Here is a 19481-nt window from a genome sequence, read left to right as displayed (position 1 = left end):
ATAATAAAAACTTCAATTCACAAATAAGAAAGGCTTTTTATCACAAAACGTCCCTGACGTTTGCGAAACTATCAGATTGCATCCTTAAGGTTTTTTTGTATCACAAATGGTCCCTAACGTTAATATGGGTGCTCTTAAATAGTCCCTCCGTCAAAAAATCTGTTAAATCCCTATTTTATGAGGGATATAATCGTCAAATCAATCCCTTTGACCTCTTCAATGCCTTAGACCTATTTGCCACCAATTTGGAACCATTTCCCTCCATTTCTTATTGGAATTGGCGGGCAACTAAAGCTGCTGTTCATTTTCACATGCTAAAAGCGCTAAAAATGAAAGGGAATAACAAAAACAAATTGGACTATAAACAACTCACGTTGAACAAATTGAATAAACTAAACTACCAACCACTATGAACAAATTGAACCAACTGCATACATCAAAAACCACTTCCATACATAAAAAACTACTTTCAATTACATCATCAACCACATTCAGTTCCATCACATTAACCCCTACATGACTTCCATCAAAAATCACTTCCTTTTTTTTGGGGTCAGAAAGTAGGATTTCACTTCCATACATACAAAAATCCTAGACCACTTCCATCAAAAACCACTTTCAGTTCCATCACTTTAACCCCTAGAAAGCTTCCATCAAAAAACAATATCATACATCAAAAACCTTAGACCACTTCCAATTACAGTTCCATAAAACATCATCTCAAACTCTCCATGGCCTTCCTTTCTTTGCTGGAGACTTTAATTTCCTTCTTTGGACAGTTTGTGATGTTGAGGCTTGCTGGGATGAAGAATTGTGTGCAGTAGGAGGTTGTGATGCCACTTGAGGTGCTGGAGAGGGTTGTGAAAACCTGACAACTGCTAGAGAAGGTTGTGAAATACTTGTTCCCGTTGGAGCATTAGAGTTTGACCTTGATTGCTGTATTTTCCTCCCTCCTCTTGCCACCTAGACAACAATTAAAGTCAAACTATAATACAATAATTAGAACTATTTTAATCACAATACAACGATTTTGTAAAACCTTAAGTTTTGGTTTCCTTTGTCTAGGTTTAGGGACCACTTGGGCACTTGGAGGCTGCAAAGCATATGAAGAATTTTAGTAATTAATCAATAAGCAAATGAATAATATAATTCCTTGAAGTAAGAATATAATATACCTGTTGACTTGTTGATTTGCCACATGTTTTCTTATTATGGCCAGCTTGGGCACATTTGCTGCAACTAAATTTTTCATGAACCCACTTAGATAGTTTGTTTCCTTTGGTTGCAGCTGGTGGATCACCCTGCTCCCTAGCCCTTTTCTTTCTTGGCCTCCCAGTTTGCTTCTTAAATAGAGGAGGCAACAATGGGTGAGGACCAGTGCTTAGCCACTGATCCATGCTAGGCATTGGAGAAATAATAGGGTTATAGCACTTAAGATAAGCTTCCCTTTTGTAGCACTCATCTACATATGAGTAAGGGTCATGCTTCCTTCTAAGAATGCAACTGATTGCATGTGGACATGGGAGCCCACAAAGATCCCATCTCCTACATGAGCATGTTTTTATTGCAAGATCCACTGCAAATTGCCCCCCATGCATATTTGTGACTTGATACTTCATATCCCCAGACAAAGTAGGAATACAATAACCAGCCTCCAGCTTGTTCTTCTCCATAATTTGTTCAATCCTTGGACCAACATGCCTTTTCCACTTCCAAGCTGCAACCCTCCTGTTTGCCATCCTCACCATGAGATTTGTCCTTATACCCTCAAGCATTGAAAGAATTGGCTTGTCCCTTGCCTTTAATATTGAAGAATTGAAAGCCTCACAAAGATTATTCAGCAAAATATCATACTTATACTGGGTTCTAAAGTGTGATCTACTCCAATGAACTGCAGATTTTGGGTGCAACCACTTCCAAGCAACTTCACTCTCTTGCTTCATCCTCTCCATATGGCATTGCCACCAAGGGATTGTTGTTGCCCTAGCTGCATCCCACATAAGTTGTTTCAATGTCAGGCCACTATGTGAAGTCTTGAAATTGTTGTAAAAATGACGGACACAATGCCTATGTTCTGCATTGGGAAGTAAATCACCAAGGGCAAGTCCTAAACCCTTTTGTTTATCTGAAATGAAAGCATAACCATGTCCATTTTCAATGGCTAAGTCCGCCATCAGATTTCTTATGAACCAGTCCCATGTCTCTTTATTCTCTATCTCTACAACAGCATAAGCTAGCGGGAACATTCCATTGTTCCCATCAATCCCTACTGCTGCCAATAACTGACCAAGATGTGGTCCCTTAATGAAACACCCATCCATACCAATTACAGGCCTACAACCTTGCAAAAATCCAGTCTTGCATGCTTCCAAACAAATATACAGCCTATGAAACCTTCTTTGACCACCATCCAACTCAGTTTTAAGCAAAACTGTGCTTCTTGGATTTGCCCTCTTCAATTCCTCACAGTAATCGTGCAGCTTGTGGAATTGCTCAACAAAACTACCTTTGTTTAACTTCGTTGCCTTCAGCTTAGCTCTATATATTTGTTGCATACTCGGCTCCAAGCCAAAATCTCTCTGAATTGCAGCTGTAAATCCAGGAACTGACCAATCCGGATCAGCCCTTAACTCATTTGCATACCTTTGAGCAAAAAAAGTAGAATTCAGCCAATAATTTCTCTGATCCCTTGAACACTCGTGCTCCAAATTCATGGTTTTGATGACCATTGTTGGTGAGTCATCAATTCTCGAAGCAAATATCACAAAAGGGCAGCCCACCTCACATGCAACCCTTACTCTTTGTTTGTCATCCTTTTTAAACCATATGTTCTTCCCTACCATGCAAGTATAGTGTTGCACAGCCTCTTTAAATACTGTTTTGTTGGCAAAGTGCATCCCAATATCAAAGGTTGGATTTTTTAGCATAGCTTCTCTCCTCCATTGTCTGAAGTTTGGAACATTTCTTTTCCTCCTATTGCTGGTGACTTCACCATTCTCATCACACTCGTCATCATTGTCTTGTTTGCTATGAAGATCTTCTGAATTCTGGACATCATCTGAAATCTCCCCTGCATAACCCATTTCTTCAGGCTCTTCTTCAATTGGATTGTCAATGCACTCCTCAAACATTGTATCATCAACCTCCACCTCTTCTGCATCTGTGTCTTGCTCATAGTCACTATCTATGAACTCTGTATCATCTTCTTCATCACTCTCTTCATTTTCACTAGCATTCCCAGCTCTTTCCCTTTCTTCCTGCATATTAACTTCTCCATTTTTTGTACCATTACCATCTTGTCCCTCATTTTGCCCTTCATATTCCCCGTTCTGACCTTCAGCTTCTTTGTAGGTGCCACTTGCTGTTTCACTTAGTAAATCCCCATGCTGACCTTGCCATGACAACTCATAAAGTGCCACATCAAATGAAACAACATATAGAGGGATAATTTTGCTGTTAGGCCTTTCTGCAACCATCTGCAACACATTTTTATCATTACCTATTAATTTGTAATCCTTATCACGAGGCAACTTGTAGTAAAAGCATATGTTCTCCCCTGTATAACCTATTTCTTTTGCAATCCTAACCAGCTCAATCCACGATAATTTATCTCCATCTATATTGTCAAGACACACAACCTCCCCTCCACAATATTCATCCCCTTTTCCGACAGCTACTTGCATCAGTGTACCTCCATAGTGAATCTCAAGAGTAAGCTTGTCAGGATCTGCCATAACAAACAATTAATCCCAAGAATTGAAGTCTGTTTTTTTTCCTTCATTACCTATTTCAAAGCCTTTCTATAATAAATACGTACACCAACCACATGAAAACAAACCATATATGACAAACCACAACCACACACTGACAACAGCCAAAGTACCAAAGCAACAAAACAATAAACAAACCCCCATGTTTGAATATGACACAAACTAGTCAAATATGGACCACACCCAAAGCATAAAGCCACAGGTTAAAGCATAAAAATTCTCATCAGAAGCAAATAGTCAAATATGAACACTTTGCTTTTTCACTCTTCAAAAGATTCTTACCTTTATACGTTGGAGCCTTTCCCCCTTTTCGATAGTTTTCATTTGCCTCATCCATCTTCTCTCAATCACTTTTGCAGATGAGCTTTACCGCCCAATTTCCCACGACTGAAAAACCTTATTTCAAAGAAAAAGCATAGAAATGGGTCTGATGATGTTGACGACGACCTAGAGGAAATATATTTGAATTGTGAGAGGTAAAAGTGAGTTTTTTTTTGGGTCAAAGTAAAAGTGAGTTGATCTGACGATTATACCCCTCATAAAATTGGAGATTTAACGATTTTTTTGACGGAGGGACCATTTAAGAGCACCCATATTAACGTTAGGGACCATAAGTGATACAAAAAAACTTTAAGGATGCAATCTGATAGTTTCGTAAACGTAGGGATGTTTTGTGATAAAAAGCCAATAAGAAATAATCACCTTTTTTAAAATAAAAAAAAGGATATAATTAAGAAAATAAAATAAGAAAAAAGCACGGGAGAATTCTCCGAAAAAAGACCGCGAAGCAAACAATGGTGGTGCATTGATACCCTTCCCTCTCCAACTAAAATTGTTTCTCTGTTCCCCCATTTCACCAAAAAAAAAATAAAATTGTTTCTCTGTTTTTATTTATTTCTCAAATTCAAACCCTTCTGAATTTCCCTCTCTGCTTGACGAACTTATGGGCACAGGTATCTCGCATAAACCCTGATTAATCGTTGCTTTCTTACATACCCATTTGCCTTTTCTTTTTTTATGCCTCGTCGGGCATTTGGATTTTTTTATTTCATTCAATGGGTTTTTTTTTTTTTTTTTTTTTTTTGGTGCTTATTCTTGCTTTGATTGCTTGGTGAATTTCAGCACGTAGTTTGACGGAGGAAGGGAGAAATGGGGGCTGGGAACTTACTTGGGACGATAAGGAGGTTTGTGGGCACTATCTGGTTCGCTTTTGTCCTTTCGATCTCTTCGCCAATACTCGAAGCGATATAGGTGCATTGCTCTTCAATTCGTAATGAATTACACCTTTTTAACAGTCCATCTGGTTGCTTAGAAAAACCAACAAGGAATCACGATTCTGAATTTTAGTTTTTTGAATCATTTGCTTTTTTCATATGTTTAGAGAGTGCAACACATCAATAACAGCAAATCTTTTGTTTTCTTAATCAGGACCCTGCCCTAGAATACATGACCCCAAGTTGAAAGAAAGGTGATTAACTGGATTTTTTGTGTAGATTAGGATTTTCTTGTGGGAAATGTTACTTGGGTTTTCATCTTGCGTCTTTTCAGTGCATCCAAATTGAATGAAATATAATATATAAAGTCCTTCCCTTTTTCGCATGTCAACTTAATTGCTTTCATGATTTTGCTAACAATCTCCGTTTTTATGAATAATTATCTGCTTTATATGTGTGGAATGATATGTTAGTTGCTTGCTGATGTTTCACATGTCATGATGTGCTGCTCTTTTTAACTATTTTTTTAAAGGGTTCTGTTCCTGGTGCTTGAACCCTTTGCAAGCTTTTTTTTTTTTTTTTTTTTTTCATTTTTCTTACATGTAAACAGTTGATGAATATTTATTTTTACACTGTCTGGAAAAGGGTATATCATTGCTCCCATTAAGCTTTCATAAGAGCATCTAGATTGTTCTGTCAAAAGTTGAAGTTTTTTTCTTAAAGATCAGATTATCATCTGAGTTCATTTAATACACTCTCTTCCTTTTCATCAGAAAACTTGAGAACTTGCTGTTTTTGTTTTCGTATAAAACACAAAATATATCACCTGCTGCCTGCTACATTTTTTTTCTTCCCTTTTTACCTGATATGGCGCTGTGATTATATTTTATTGTCTCAGTTTTAAGTGGTTTTTTTATACGTTGGTGATTTTAGTTTTGAGAAGTCCCCACAGCATGATGCATATGTGGCCAAGTTTGAAGCTGAACTAGCTCAGTTTTGTGAGATATTGGTAAGTTGCACTTCTAGCCAGTGGGCCTTATGATCTCAAATTATTCACATATATGTCTTTGTCTTATTCTACTTGCATTGCAGGTGATGGATTTGGATAGAAGAGTAAGGCGTGAGCGAGAACGCCGTCATCAGGAGGTGGAACCTGCACCGCCAAGTCCACTGTCAACTGAACAGTTTGAACAGTTGTCTGTTGTGGAGGAAAAATTAAAGAAGTTGCTTGAACAAGTGGAGGCCCTTGGTGAAGCTGGGAAGAGGGATGAAGCTGAAGTGCCCATGAGAAAGGTGTTGCTATTCTTTCCTGATTTTTCTGTTAAACATTTGTTTCCAAATTGTGCAAATAATTTTACCCAGAAGTCTATGCACCCTGTGGTCCTGGCAACCAGGCGCATTTTCCCTATCCTGTTTTTCTTGATGGACTGACAGAATCTTTTGATCCTGTGATAGATGCCTAATAATAATGGTGTGGTGAATCCTGAAGCTGGTCAGGGCCGTCAGGTCCAGGGTAGTTCTAGTTCCCCTACTCTCTTCGGTAATACCCAATCAAACTGGTATAGTGTTTTACTCCAGCAAATCTCAGTCTATGGGGTAGCCGCTGGCTACTGCTTATCTGCATCGTTGCTTTCCATCATCAACAAATGGGCTGTCGTGAAATTTCCTTATCCTGGGGCACTAACTGCTTTACAGTATTTTACAAGTGTTATTGGGGTCCTCGTTTGTGGCTGGCTTAAGTTGATAGAGTATGATTCGCTTTACCTACTTACCATGTGGCGCTTCCTACCAGCGGCAATTATATTCTACCTCTCTCTCTTCACTAACAGTGAGCTCCTTCTCCATGCTAATGTTGACACTTTCATTGTCTTTCATTCTGTTGTTCCAATTTTTGTTGCCATAGGAGAGATTCTCTTCTTTCACCAACCATGGCCATCAATGAGGACATGGACCTCACTTGCCACTATTTTTGGGGGAAGTGTGATTTTTGTACTAACGGATTACCAGAGTAACGGCTTATAGTTGGGCTCTAGCTTACTTGGTAAGCATGCCCATAGACTTTGTCTACATAAAGCATGTGGTAATGACCATTGGTTTAAATACATGGGGTCTTGTACTGTATAACAATCTTGAGGCTCTTCTACTGTTTCCGTTGGAACTACTTGTAATGGATGAATTGAAGAAGATTCAGCATGAAATCTCAGATGAATCGGATTGGTATTCTCTTGGGGTGCTTTTGCCAGTGGGGTTATCATGTTTATTTGGTTTATCCATCTCTTTCTTTGGGTTTTCTTGCCGAAGGGCTATTTCTGCAACTGGATTTACTGTTCTTGGTATAGTGAACAAATTATTAACTGTTGTGATTAATCTGGTTATTTGGGACAAACATTCAACCTTTGTTGGTACAGTGGGCCTGTTGATATGCTTGGCAGGTGGTGTTATGTATCAGCAATCTACAAGCAAGAAGCCTAAGGATGTGAATCAAGTAAAAGCACAAGAGACTGAGGAAGAACAACAAAAGTTAATTGAAATGAAAAGCAGCTTAGAAAACAATAACAATGAGAAATGGACTGTTGAATCTGAAGGGGGAAAATGACAGACGGCTTTTTTCAAGGTAATATTGTTCCCTCTTTTTTTTTGTGGCTTCTGGATTTTATTTTTCTCCAATTCAGATTTATTGAGTTAAAGACAATTTGTGTTTGACAAAACACTATGATCGACATGTGGGTTAAAAGACAACTTGGTTAAATGAGTTATATTTTTCAGCCACAAAATTCTTTGTACTGATGATTAATTTCTTAAGCCTCATCTGCAGCATTATTCGACCGGAGAACACCCTGTCAGATGAAATGTTGCATTCTTTTGTTCTGTAAATTTATACTCATAAAAAAGTCCCAGTAGCAATAGCAATGCCTTATTTGTTGTAAGGATGCGGGATGTCTAAAGACATGCCTGCAAATATCAGAATGTTCCTTGTTTACCCTCAAAGCTTATTTTTTTCAGTGTGCGTGTAAAAATCATGGGAGATAGTGTTGTAAGCAGTTCGCAATTCTGTGTAACATTTTTGAATGAGTATTAAAGGGTTTGGTTTACTGGTTTGTAATTTAACAAAAAGAACATATATTGGTTTGAGGATTATATTTTAGAATAGGTGATGCATGTTTTGCTATAGTCTCTATTATCCATTTTTATCAAGGTTTTTCATGCCTTCTGATACATGTACACCAAAATTTATGGAATTTCCTCTTCCCCTCCCTACCCCAAATAAATAAAATAAAATAAAATTACAGGAAAACTTTTGGATTAAATACAACTATATATAGTGGTGAAGTGTTATTGTCATAAATTGTTTTGTTTGAGTTTGTTGGAGCAGGAAATTTTGGGTCTTTCAACAAGTAATTTAATTTCCATGTTGAGAAGCTAGACACCATCTTTGATTATCAACAGTGAGTGAGGAGGGGGGTACTTGTAAGAAAACACTCCGAATCTCGAGTTAGTGTTTGTTCAGGAATATTTCAGTAGAATCAATCATCCCTTTCTTCCCTTATGCTGGAGGATTAGTTGGCTTTTTATAGGCACTGAACCCTTGAATTTGGAGTCCAAAATCCCTTATTTATCTCCATGTTCAATGGTAGTGGATATCATGTTGATTCCCTCCACTCCCTCAAATTTAGGGTTCATGGGAAGTGTCTTATTACTTGAGCCTTAACTTTTACTCCCACCGAACTAAATTCATAAATCAACATGGTAGCTGTGCTCTGGCTATGCTCTATGGTCTTCTTTTTGCTCAAGAGCTGGTTTTCTTGATGATCTTATTTTTGGACTTTGATGCTCTTGCTGATGTTCAAATGGTGTTGGCTGAGGAGGAATGTATAGTTGCAATAGAAGAAGGTAATATTGTCAATGAGATAAAAACATCTGAGTCTTTTTGTTCCTTGGTGATTCAATACAGACAACGTTTAGCAAACAAAGGTTGCTCATAGTCCAAGAGCACACCATGCTCTTTGAGTGAGTTTACATGATTGTATGATTTGGATGATGGACTTCTTTCTTTAGTTCAAGCTGATGCTGGACATATTATAAAAAAACTCATATAAAGTCGAAAAACTCAAAATTAAACACTTATCATTTTCCAATGGGTTAATTGCCGAATACCTACTTACAATCACAAGTGGCTAATTTTGGGTTTTTCTCTCCAAATAGACTCTATATGAGTTTTTCTATAATGTGTCATGTTAGAGTGAGCCTATTTGTGAAAAGCCACAACAACAAAAAAAGAGCATTTCCCCAAGCCATTTTATGCGTTGAATATTTTAGGGACTTAGAATTGGGTTTCAAAAATGAAAGAAGCAAATATAAAACAAGGGCTCCAACAAAATAAAAAAAAATAAAAACAAGGGATATATATATTTTTTGTTTTGGTTGTTAAACACAAACTTGATAGAATCTTAGGAAATATTCGAATATTTGAGGTTATGGATAATTGTTGTCCTCTCTGCTCTTGGGTTGTTTCGTCTCTGTTATAATAAATATAAAATAGCAATCATAATACAAGGATCCGTGGCGCAATGGTAGCGCGTCTGACTCCAGATCAGAAGGTTGCGTGTTCGATTCACGTCGGGTTCAAATTTTGAGATTCATTTTTGACATTTTTTCAAATAAATTCTCACTTGAATCTTCCATAGCTTTTTGTAGTAATCTTCCATAGCTGTTTGTTTTATGTCATTGTTAACAATCTAAAACCAGAAAAAGTACGTCTCCATTAATGCAATGGGTCCCATTCCATGTGTTCTGAATTGTTATTTGCCTTTTTCTATCTCCGATGATTTATTAAGAGGCAAAACGTCACTTTTGGTCCCTGTGGTTTACCACTTTTACCACTAAGGTCCCTGTGATTTCAATCTGATCATTTTTACCCCTGTGGTTTTCAATTTAAGCAATTCAAGTCCAATCTCCAATTTTTGTCAAATTAGGTTAACTGTTGTTACTTGTTGAAGGGCATTTAAGTCCAAAAACAAGAAAGAGAGAAAGATTTAAAAAAAAAAAAAAAAAAAAAAGGAAAAAGATAGGGGAAGAGAAGCCGTCAGCCACACAACCACCATATATAAGAAATTTATCAGTTTTCTATAATAGAATATGGTCTTTTTTCAAGTGTATGGCATTCCAAATATTCTGGGCTGGGTTGGTAGGAAGAAACGGTTTTCAAAATCCACCGAGCTCGAATGACATTCACACAAGAATCAACCTGATCAATTAATACTGCAAATTCACAATACGAAAACATATAAATAATATAAAAATGATGGTATATATATATCCATCAAAGTCAAAAGCTGTAGTGTGAAATATCTATATGCAAGAAGTAATCTGTGTTGAGCTTCTGTTGGCTCTCACTGAAGTGACCATCTTCATGGATGATCAAACAATAAGCACACTAAGAAGAAAGAGCAAGACCAAGAACTCAGAAGCAAAGCAAATTTCTTAACCTAGCATCCATGGCCAACTAATTTACCTTGATTATTATTATTATTTCCGGTAAGCCGTTGCACGAGATCCATAAACTCTTGAGGCTGCACATGAAACCTTTGGTGAAATCAGATAAACTATAACTGGATTTGACGAAATCGGCTGCTGCTTCTTCTTCTTCTTCATCTCCTGCTTTGAATTCTTGCTCACCACAAGAGGTTTAGGCCTTGGACCCTGCAACTCCAAATGCCTTCTCATCATGTTGCTACAACTCATCATCTTTATTTCTTTAATTATTTCTGATATTAATGAAATATCAGGTTGAGGAGAGGGCGGAGAGTGTGGTGGTTGACGTGTGGGCTGGTTGTGTGGCTGACGGCTTCTCTTCCCCTATCTTTTTCCTCTTTCTTTTTTTTTTTCCTCTCTCTTTCTTGTTTTTGGACTTAAATGCCCTTCAACAAGTAACAGCAATTAACCTAATTTGACAGAAATTGGAGATTGGACTTGAATTGCTTAAATTAAAAACCACAGGTGCAAAAATGATCAAATTGAAACCACAGGGACCTTAGTGGTAAAAGTGGTAAACCACAGGGACCAAAAGTGACGTTTTGCCTTATTAAGATGGTGCCTTTGCTTTTGGTACTAGTTTAGGATTGTGCTTAAAACACTAATACTTTTACTTAAATAAATAATCATCTATTTTAAGGATGGAATTAGGTTATGCTAAAACTTTGAGTGGGTGTTTTATTCAACGGTTCCAAATAGAAATTAATAAATGGTTTATCAATAATAAAGAAATAATACTACCGTAAGGTTGTCCAAACACGTTTTTTCTTTGTTTTATTTTTCTCGTTTTGACTCTGATTAGGTCTAATTCACTATCTTTGCTTAGATGAAGACAAGAAAGTTGCTAGTGTTAGTGCAGTGACGATACTTTGGAAATTATTATTCCTTCGGAAGTTAGTGGACTCTTATTTCAATTGACATCAACAGTCAAATAAATACTCAAATATTAAATGTAGCAAACGATGTGTAGAAATAATATGAAGAGAGCCCAAAACAGGGTCAATTTCAGAATATTAATTTTGTAAATAAATAAAAAAAAAATAGATTGCTGCAGGGAGACTTATGACTAGTAAGAAGGGTGACTACACCTTTTGGTTCGAAACCATATGTAAAATATTGCAAATCACTTAATCTTATAGAGCTTAAAGGAAAAACAAATTTTATCAATGTGGGAGTAATTGTATTTGCTTTCAATTTTTATTTTATTTTTTAGGAATAACTATAGTATTGTTAATATTCAACAAAGTTATGATTTTCCTTTTTTGGGGCGGATGTGTTGTATTATGTTTTTCACACAATTTTTGGATTATTAGAATACTCCACTTTCAATGGTTGAGATTAAACATGAAATGACTTCTTACTTAGACAATTATTAATTTTATTTTCTCTCACATAAAAATAGATGAAACAATTTTATTTTATTTTCTCTCTTTCTCTCTCTCTCTCATGAGACCATAAAAAGCCTCAATCTCATTTTCTCTCTCTATCTACAACAAGAGTCTCCTCCCTCCCTCTCTTTCATGAGGCCAAAAAAGACCTCCGTCTCTTTTTGAGTGTTTGATTTAGGGATTTTAATCTTCTCATATATGAAAATTTTGACTATTACTATTTTTTTTTCAATTAAAAACTTTTATCATTTTAATAGGTAGAGAATACAAAGAGAAAATTGATGCCATATTGCTGATTATCTCGTGAATGAGGCAAGTTCTATTGATCCACCTTCACTTTTACCAATTAGATGAGCTTAAAACTTCTTTAATTTGAATCACCATTCATGATTAAAAATGATGTTCTATAACTGGAAGCTATCCTTGTCGAACTATTGAAATTATTTAGATCATTGAAAGTAGACATAGGGCTCAATTTTGATTAAGATTCTTATGCTTGAAAACTTATAGATAGTATTTTTATTATGTGAACAAGAATTCAGAACATTAGAGATGAACAATGTCCAAGATAGCACCTGGCATGGTCGAGGTGATACAATATACATAGGTAACCTTGGAAGGAAAGTCATTCTTTGAGATTGTTGTGAATCATGAGCTTAATAAACTGGGCATTTACCATTCTAGAAATTGGCTACAACTATGATTGGAAGTTGACTTGAAATTTGATTAATTTCCCCGGAGATATGTAATGAGAGTTGAAGGAAATATCTTGCGTGTGCTCCAACATTTTGATGAGACAATATTTACATTAAGATATGAGAAATTGCTTTGACATAAAAGAACTATTGAAGATGAATTGATGGTTGCATATGCCTATGCTTGAAGAAGGGGAAACTGAAGAGACTCTTCATGATTTGAGCTTTTAGTTTTTGGTGAGATTCTTTATTTATTACACTTTTGTTGCGTCGATTCAGCTGCACCAAAATGGATTCAGCTGCATCCTCAACTTGTGATACTCGCAAGTGCACGAGCCGTTTGGTAGTATAACATATGTAAGTGCGAGGTCGATTCCACATGGATTGGTGATTGCATAATCCAATTCAGTTTTCCTACACAAAACAGAAAAACAAGAAAGAAAATAAATAAAACAAGAAAGAAAGAAAAGAAAATAATTCAAGCAGATAAGTTCTCAAGTTCAATTAGATTAACAGATTGATTCTAGCTAAAGTATGATTAAGCCATGGTGTTTGGTCATAACCTTGTGTTCCTAATTCCCTAATTTGATCATTTGTTGTCTAACCTAAAATTAAGCATTAGGAACCCATTAAGCATAGAAGAACATTTTAAACAACCAAGTATGTATCTAATCCCTGTTGTCGAATGTCCATACATACTCTTCCTATCCATAGTTCAATTCGAATTAAAGCATGGTGTCTACTCTTAATTCAAACCAAGATAGCTAACATGCAAGCCTAAATGGTGATCAATCATTCAAACTAGCATATTAACTTTGAATTATCTTTCCAAGCATATACAGCCCAGCTCAAGGAAAAATAGGAAAGCCCTTCAAATGTCATTTTTTTGCCCAGTAACGCAGATGCTGCCGAATTTGACCTTAAGTTGCCAAAACTTGTATAACTTTCTCTAGAAGACTCGGAATCATGAACCGTAACATTCTCCAGAAACTAGACGTCCGCATCTTTCCAATGATATATGGCGCTTTATCTGGTTCTTCTTGAGCAAGTACATTCCAATCCGTGAAGTTGACTGATCTGCAGAGATCGATGAGCTAACTTGTCTCCAAAATGTATTTAATGAGTCTCAAGCTTATTACACTGAAATAAACACAAAACTTATTAAAAGCACAAGTTTAACTCAAAAACATAACCAAATCATAAGTCAGAAGGATACAAAATGATATGTAATTATGCACCGATCAACCTTAATAAATATTTTTAAAGATGCAGCTGAGATTACGTCTCCAAGAAAAAAAAGGAGGAGAGAGAAAATCGTTTCTTTTATTTCTATGAGAGAGAAAATAAAATTAATGATTGTCTATTTAAAAAATTAAACCTACTTGCCATGTCAGGTTTAATCTCAACCATTGAAAGTGAAGTAACCGAATGGGCCGAAAATTGTATCAAAACTTGTTAAAAATATAGTGTCACGGATCCGCCCCTCTATATCCTTTAGATTGTTCATGATTTTCTGAAATCAAATTAATTACCTTTATCATTCATTTATGATTCCCATATTTGTAGCTAACCTTGTTTGCTTCCTCATGCAAGATGCATGCACTTTCCCTTCTTCTCATCTTGATATCTGAATTTTGTTTTCATTTCCTAAGAGCATCCATAATCATGCTCCTTATTTTTTAGTTAAAATTTAGCTAAAAATACTAGAAAGCTATTTTAGGAGCTCCTTATAAAATTTCAACTCAACTCCAACCATGCTCTCTAATTTAGGGAATCATAAATGATTAATTTTTTTTTTTTTAGTTTAGCATAAATGCTCATTCTTCATATAAAATAATAATAATAAATAGTTAGCATTAAATAAATACTTAAAATAGCATTAAAGTAAAGTAGCATTTAATTATAAGGAGCCACTATGATTCTTTTCTCTCTCCTCAAATTTAGGAGCTTCTAGAAGTCTCCCTATTTTAGAAGTTGGATAGGGAGAGCATGGTTGGAGGTGGGTTTTCTCACTTCCTCCTTAAAGTTTAGGCCTTCTACCAAAAAAATCGAAAACCAGAGATTCACGATTGATTTTTTCGGGCTGTAAACCGTGTTGATCGAAAAGTTAATGGCGGTCTGACATTCAGAACAGAGCCGACGAGTCTCGGACACGGAAGCGATATTCAATTTCCCTAACTTGTCAGTTACCTACATAACCGATATATATTATTTATTAATTATTATTTCAATTACATGTGTCAGCATTTTTTTGGGTGTAATGGAGAGTTCTATGGGTTTACAATGGAGCCGGTTGCACTGAATCACCTGAAAATTTTAGTAATTCCTTCGAAATCATCGATCTCATCTCATTTTCGCAAAACCCATCAAACTCTCTCTCCTCCTCTCATTCTCTTCTCTTCTCTCCTCTCCTCTCCTCTCCTCCAATTTGGCGACTCTTTGCCTTCTTTGACGAGTTCTTCTCCTCCTCTATGATCGCAGCCTTTTGGTAAGAAAGAATAGATTTTCTCCGTCTCTCTATCCTTCTCTATTTCCCTCTATCTCTCTTTTTATCTTCTCTATTCTCTTCTTTCTTCTCTCCTCTCTCTTTCTCCCTTATCTATTCTCTCTTTAGGTTTATGTCGAATAGGGTTTGTTTAGGATGAAATCAATTACGGTTTTCTTTAGGGTTTGTTTAGGATGAATTAGGGCTTTTCGATTAGGGGTTTCTGTTAATTGGGGGTTTTGATTAGGGTTTGTGTTAGAGTTTTTATGGTGTTTTGTATTAAGGGTTTTTTTTAAAAAAAATTACGATTTCTGTTAATTGTGGACAGAGACCTGCTGCTGTTGCTTTTTATGTTGCTATGAGCTGTTGCTGTTTTTGTTTGGAAGCTTAATTTGAGGTATAAATAAAAATCACAATGGAAGCTTAATTTGAAATTGAATGCATCTGTTTTTGTTTGGATTTGAAAGCATCTGTTTTTGTTCGGGCTGTTCAACAAACTTTGTTGTAACAATGTAAGTTTTCACTGCACATTTCATATTCGAGTTGTAATTTTAAATAACTTCTTATTGCACTTCATTTCATATTTGTGTTGTAATTTAATTTTAAATAAGTTTTCATTGCACTTCATTTTCTATTTAGGTTGTAACTTTTTATTTAGTTTTCATTGCACTTCATTTTCTATTTGGGTTGTAACTTTTTATTAAGTTGTACTTGTTATGTATCATAATTTGATGATATGATGATGCATGATAATCAAAAGTTTTGAATGACAAAAGTTAGGAGACCTAAAACTTATATAAATAAAGGCTTGAAACAAATGGTCTAAAAAACCGGATCGTCCGATGATGCAGTTCAACTGTAGTGCGGTAAACCGCAACTTGCGGAACCGGTCACGGTTGTCATTTAGGCCATTCCGATGAGGGTTGATCGATAGCCGATTGCCATAGATCGGTGCGGTAACCGAACTGAAAACAACATTTTTAAATTTTATCTAAAAGGGTGATTTAGGGAGTTCATTGTGGATGCTCTAACGGACTCAAACAACTTTCAACTTTCCTAATTAATTTATTCGACCGTGATTATAAAAATAAAAATATTTAATTGACTTTTCCTGTATTAAAATGATTGATTTACTTTTGTTGTTTTTACTGGTCCCATTGCTTTAAAAAAAAAAAAAAAATCATTCATGGTCCATCTTGAAATTGAAAAATAAAATATTTATAGGTATAAAAATAAAATGGATTCTACATTTTACACATGTCATTTATCTATATCAATTTTGAGCTGTGGATTACAAATGTTAAAGTTCTACTTCTTTAGGGTTTGCGATTTAATAATAAAAATTTATCGGAAAATCGAAGATAGTTCATGAATGTGTAACAATTTCTTAAATAAAAAATCAAGTGAAAACAAGAGAAGCAGAATGATGTGAAAATATTTTTGCTCACCACTTTAATTCAAGGTATATTCTCATTACCCTTCTCAATACTTGACGTTCATGGGCATAATCATAGTTAACTATTTCTTTTATATTTGAGAAATCATTGTTATATATCAAGCGTTGAGAAAAGTGATCGTACACAAAAACGCTCACAAAGGATGTAGTAGGAATGTGGATAAATCAGGAATGTGAGTAGATTTGAGTGTTATTGGCAGCTAATATTATTAATAACGTGGGATCAATCGATGAGGCCTCCCAACTCATGTTAATAATTGTAACAGCTAGGCGCATGGAGCTAGCTTGCTTAATTAGCTTGCTAGCTGTGAGCTTTCTTCTTCTTAATTAACAATTAAATTAAGCGTTGAACTGAAATGCTTTTTAAGATTACAAATTAAAATTTACAAGTTAAGAACAATTAAGAAAATATCAATTAAGTAAGAGAAGAGAAGCCGCCACACTTGTGGCACTTATTAGAAACCTCCGGAATCTGACGGCAGGAGGGGCAGGACGAGTGCGATCGCAGCCACACGTCGATGCACGCCACGTGGAAGCGGTGGCCACACTGCGGCAGCTCCCGGATCTCGTCCCCGGGGGCGAACTCGGTGAGGCAGATGGCGCACTCGGTGAACTTGGAAGTGCAGTCCGCTGTGTAAGTGAGCTTCGGGAGCGAGCGTAGGATTTTCTTCTTCAACCCCTTGTTCGGCGGAGGAGTCGGAGGCGGAGGAGGAGGAGGAGTGACAGCGTTTGCGAGGCGGCGGAGCCAGACGCAGCGAGCCACGACGACGAGGCCGAGGACGCAGACGAGAGCGCAGAAGAGGGCGAGGAGGATCAAAGCGGTGTCGGAGCCCATGTTGGATGACGGTTCATCGTCGGGTTCGGGAAACAGTGAGGGAGGGTTAAAGTCGCCGCCTAACAGTCGCAGAGGACGAGTCATGTTTTGTGAATGTGTGAATTTGGTTAGAGAGAGAGAGAGAGAGAGAGAGAGTGAGTGAGTGATTTGGGTTTTGGTCGCTCGGTGGTTGCCAAATGTGTGACTAAACGTTTTTATGGTCGGAAGAAAATCAGTTTGAGGCTTGTTGTCTGATCCTATTACTAAAAATAATAACGAAATTATTGTAATGATCTGCCAAAAAGAAAACAAAAAAGGAATTATAATAAATAATCTGACCTACTTTATTATTTTTTTCATATGTCAAATTTGTTTTTCAAATTTTTGTTATCTTATAACTCAGTTTTAAAATTATAAAATAAAATAAAATAAAATAGTGTGGATTTCTGACAGGAGCTATTTTGTATGCACGATTAATTTATGTATAATTCCATCTCCATTGTCCACTAATAATATATTTTAGTGTCACACTTTTGTTCTTTTATAGTCTCTATGAAGTTAATGGTACATCATAAGGATGGTGCACTTTTGTGCACATGTGATGGAAGGACATTACATTTGTTTTATATGTGAGACGACTTGCCTCCACTATCCCCGATTTAGGGAAGTGGACAGTGACCAATGTGATAATCGATGGATCAATTTCGTACTGAAAAATGGTTGAGATTCCAATTTAATCTCTGATTGACATTATATTAAATTGAATTGAATGATCGGTGGGTACTCTAGATTAGATTTTGGGTCCTTTTCATTAGAGATTGAGATTGATCACATCTCTGATCACTAATTGTCCGTCAATGAGGCTTCTCTTCTACTCTTCTATCTTAAACTTGAAATACGTACGACATCATTTACATCAATCAGTAAATGAGAACACCTCCACTAATCGAGAAACACTAGTGTGAAAATAAGTATAACCCTATTTTGTTATCTTCGGCCAATCACGACATGTAACGCATGATAACTTTACTACATGCCAATTTGTGATTAATTGGAAATAGCAAAATAATGCTATTTCCGTTTCTTACAAGTTTTTCTGCTACTAATCTCTTCAGCATATGGTTCCAAATTTTGGGCATAGCCATTATTTAAGGCACCAAAGAAAAAGGCTTATGCAAAACAAAATCTTCAAGTGTCAAAAAATTAAAATGACAATATTTACGAGTGATTATAGGATGTACCAAGTTTAAAAGCTAAGGTCAGTTGATTACGGATACCCCCTTTCCACCTGCGAAATATATTTTTGTGCTTGCTTGTGCAGAACAAGCAAAACCAAAATCCTCATGCTCAAGGCACGCATCATACACAGTTTCCACCCCAATCCCTCTTCTTCTTTTAAGATCATCTCCAAATAAAATCTTACCTGCCACGTCTAGTCTCCATACCCATCTCCACAAATTATCCAAGCAGCCCAGTGTCGTCTAATTATTGTTAACCAAATAACCAAATTTAACCTGGTAATTGCCATTGCCATTGCCATTTCCATATGTGCTTGCCTAGCAGTGCACCTGTACCTGCTCAACCTCATAAGCTAAAATAAGATCAGCCTCCTCCGGACCATACAACTCACGCACCTTGGTACTCTACTTGTATGCGTACATACTTCATCCACCAACATAAACATAAACATTCGACCTTCCAAAGTTCCTTCTCCTAACATTGCAGATGCCAAACATCCATCAATCTGACTTCTCTCAACATTGGTCAATAATCTACAGTGACAACGCTTTCTAGACATTTTTCCAATCTCTTTTCTCTATTTTTTCCCCTAAGATACAAATCCAATGGCCCCGACTGCTGTCTTTTTAAACACCCATACAGCCACAAACGTTATTAGGTGCAAAATGAAGCCATCCGGTATTACAACCCGCAATGTTCACCTCAAGAATCGCACAATTCACCCAATTCATGACAATTGGCAATAAAAGATTTATGGCCTTGGGGTCACAGATTGAGATTAAAATCTGGGAGACATGCAAGATCTCTCCAATATGGTAACAAGATTTTAATCCCCATTAGTTACCAACGTAAGGTAGAAGTTTAGGGTAGCAAAAATATAGGAGCAAA

At 36.3% G+C, this 19481-nt stretch overlaps 2 protein-coding genes, 1 non-coding gene and 1 pseudogene across 4 annotated transcripts; 2 read left to right on the top strand and 2 right to left on the bottom strand.

Moving 5' to 3' along the window:
* Nucleotides 1-568: 568 nt before the first annotated feature.
* LOC148294368 (uncharacterized) lies at nucleotides 569-1952 on the bottom strand. The gene is made up of 4 exons (XM_088253722.1): nucleotides 1176-1952; nucleotides 1040-1093; nucleotides 869-963; nucleotides 569-647 (listed from the first exon to the last, which is right to left on the bottom strand). Exons 1-4 carry the CDS (start codon nucleotides 1950-1952, stop codon nucleotides 569-571), a joined length of 1005 nt encoding a protein of 334 aa, XP_088109848.1.
* Nucleotides 1953-4529: 2577 nt separating this feature from the next.
* LOC110766329 (GDP-mannose transporter GONST3-like) lies at nucleotides 4530-8188 on the top strand (annotated as a pseudogene). The gene is made up of 6 exons (XR_015835678.1): nucleotides 4530-4723; nucleotides 4893-5021; nucleotides 5199-5238; nucleotides 5918-5993; nucleotides 6077-6277; nucleotides 6440-8188. The product of XR_015835678.1 is annotated as a GDP-mannose transporter GONST3-like (transcript).
* A 1350-nt stretch (nucleotides 8189-9538) lies between these two features.
* Nucleotides 9539-9610, top strand: TRNAW-CCA (transfer RNA tryptophan (anticodon CCA)). The gene has a single exon. It is a non-coding gene; the product is annotated as a tRNA-Trp (tRNA).
* Nucleotides 9611-16853: 7243 nt separating this feature from the next.
* LOC110766336 (RING-H2 finger protein ATL80) lies at nucleotides 16854-17591 on the bottom strand. The gene has a single exon (XM_021969644.2). It carries the CDS (start codon nucleotides 17457-17459, stop codon nucleotides 16956-16958), a length of 504 nt encoding a protein of 167 aa, XP_021825336.1. The 5' UTR covers nucleotides 17460-17591; the 3' UTR covers nucleotides 16854-16955.
* Nucleotides 17592-19481: the final 1890 nt, after the last annotated feature.

This window comes from Prunus avium, chromosome 5 (assembly GCF_965620075.1).
Source record: "Prunus avium chromosome 5, drPruAviu1.hap1.1, whole genome shotgun sequence".
NCBI classification, from domain to species: Eukaryota; Viridiplantae; Streptophyta; class Magnoliopsida; order Rosales; family Rosaceae; genus Prunus; species Prunus avium.
This window is presented reverse-complemented; position numbering and strand designations above follow the sequence as displayed.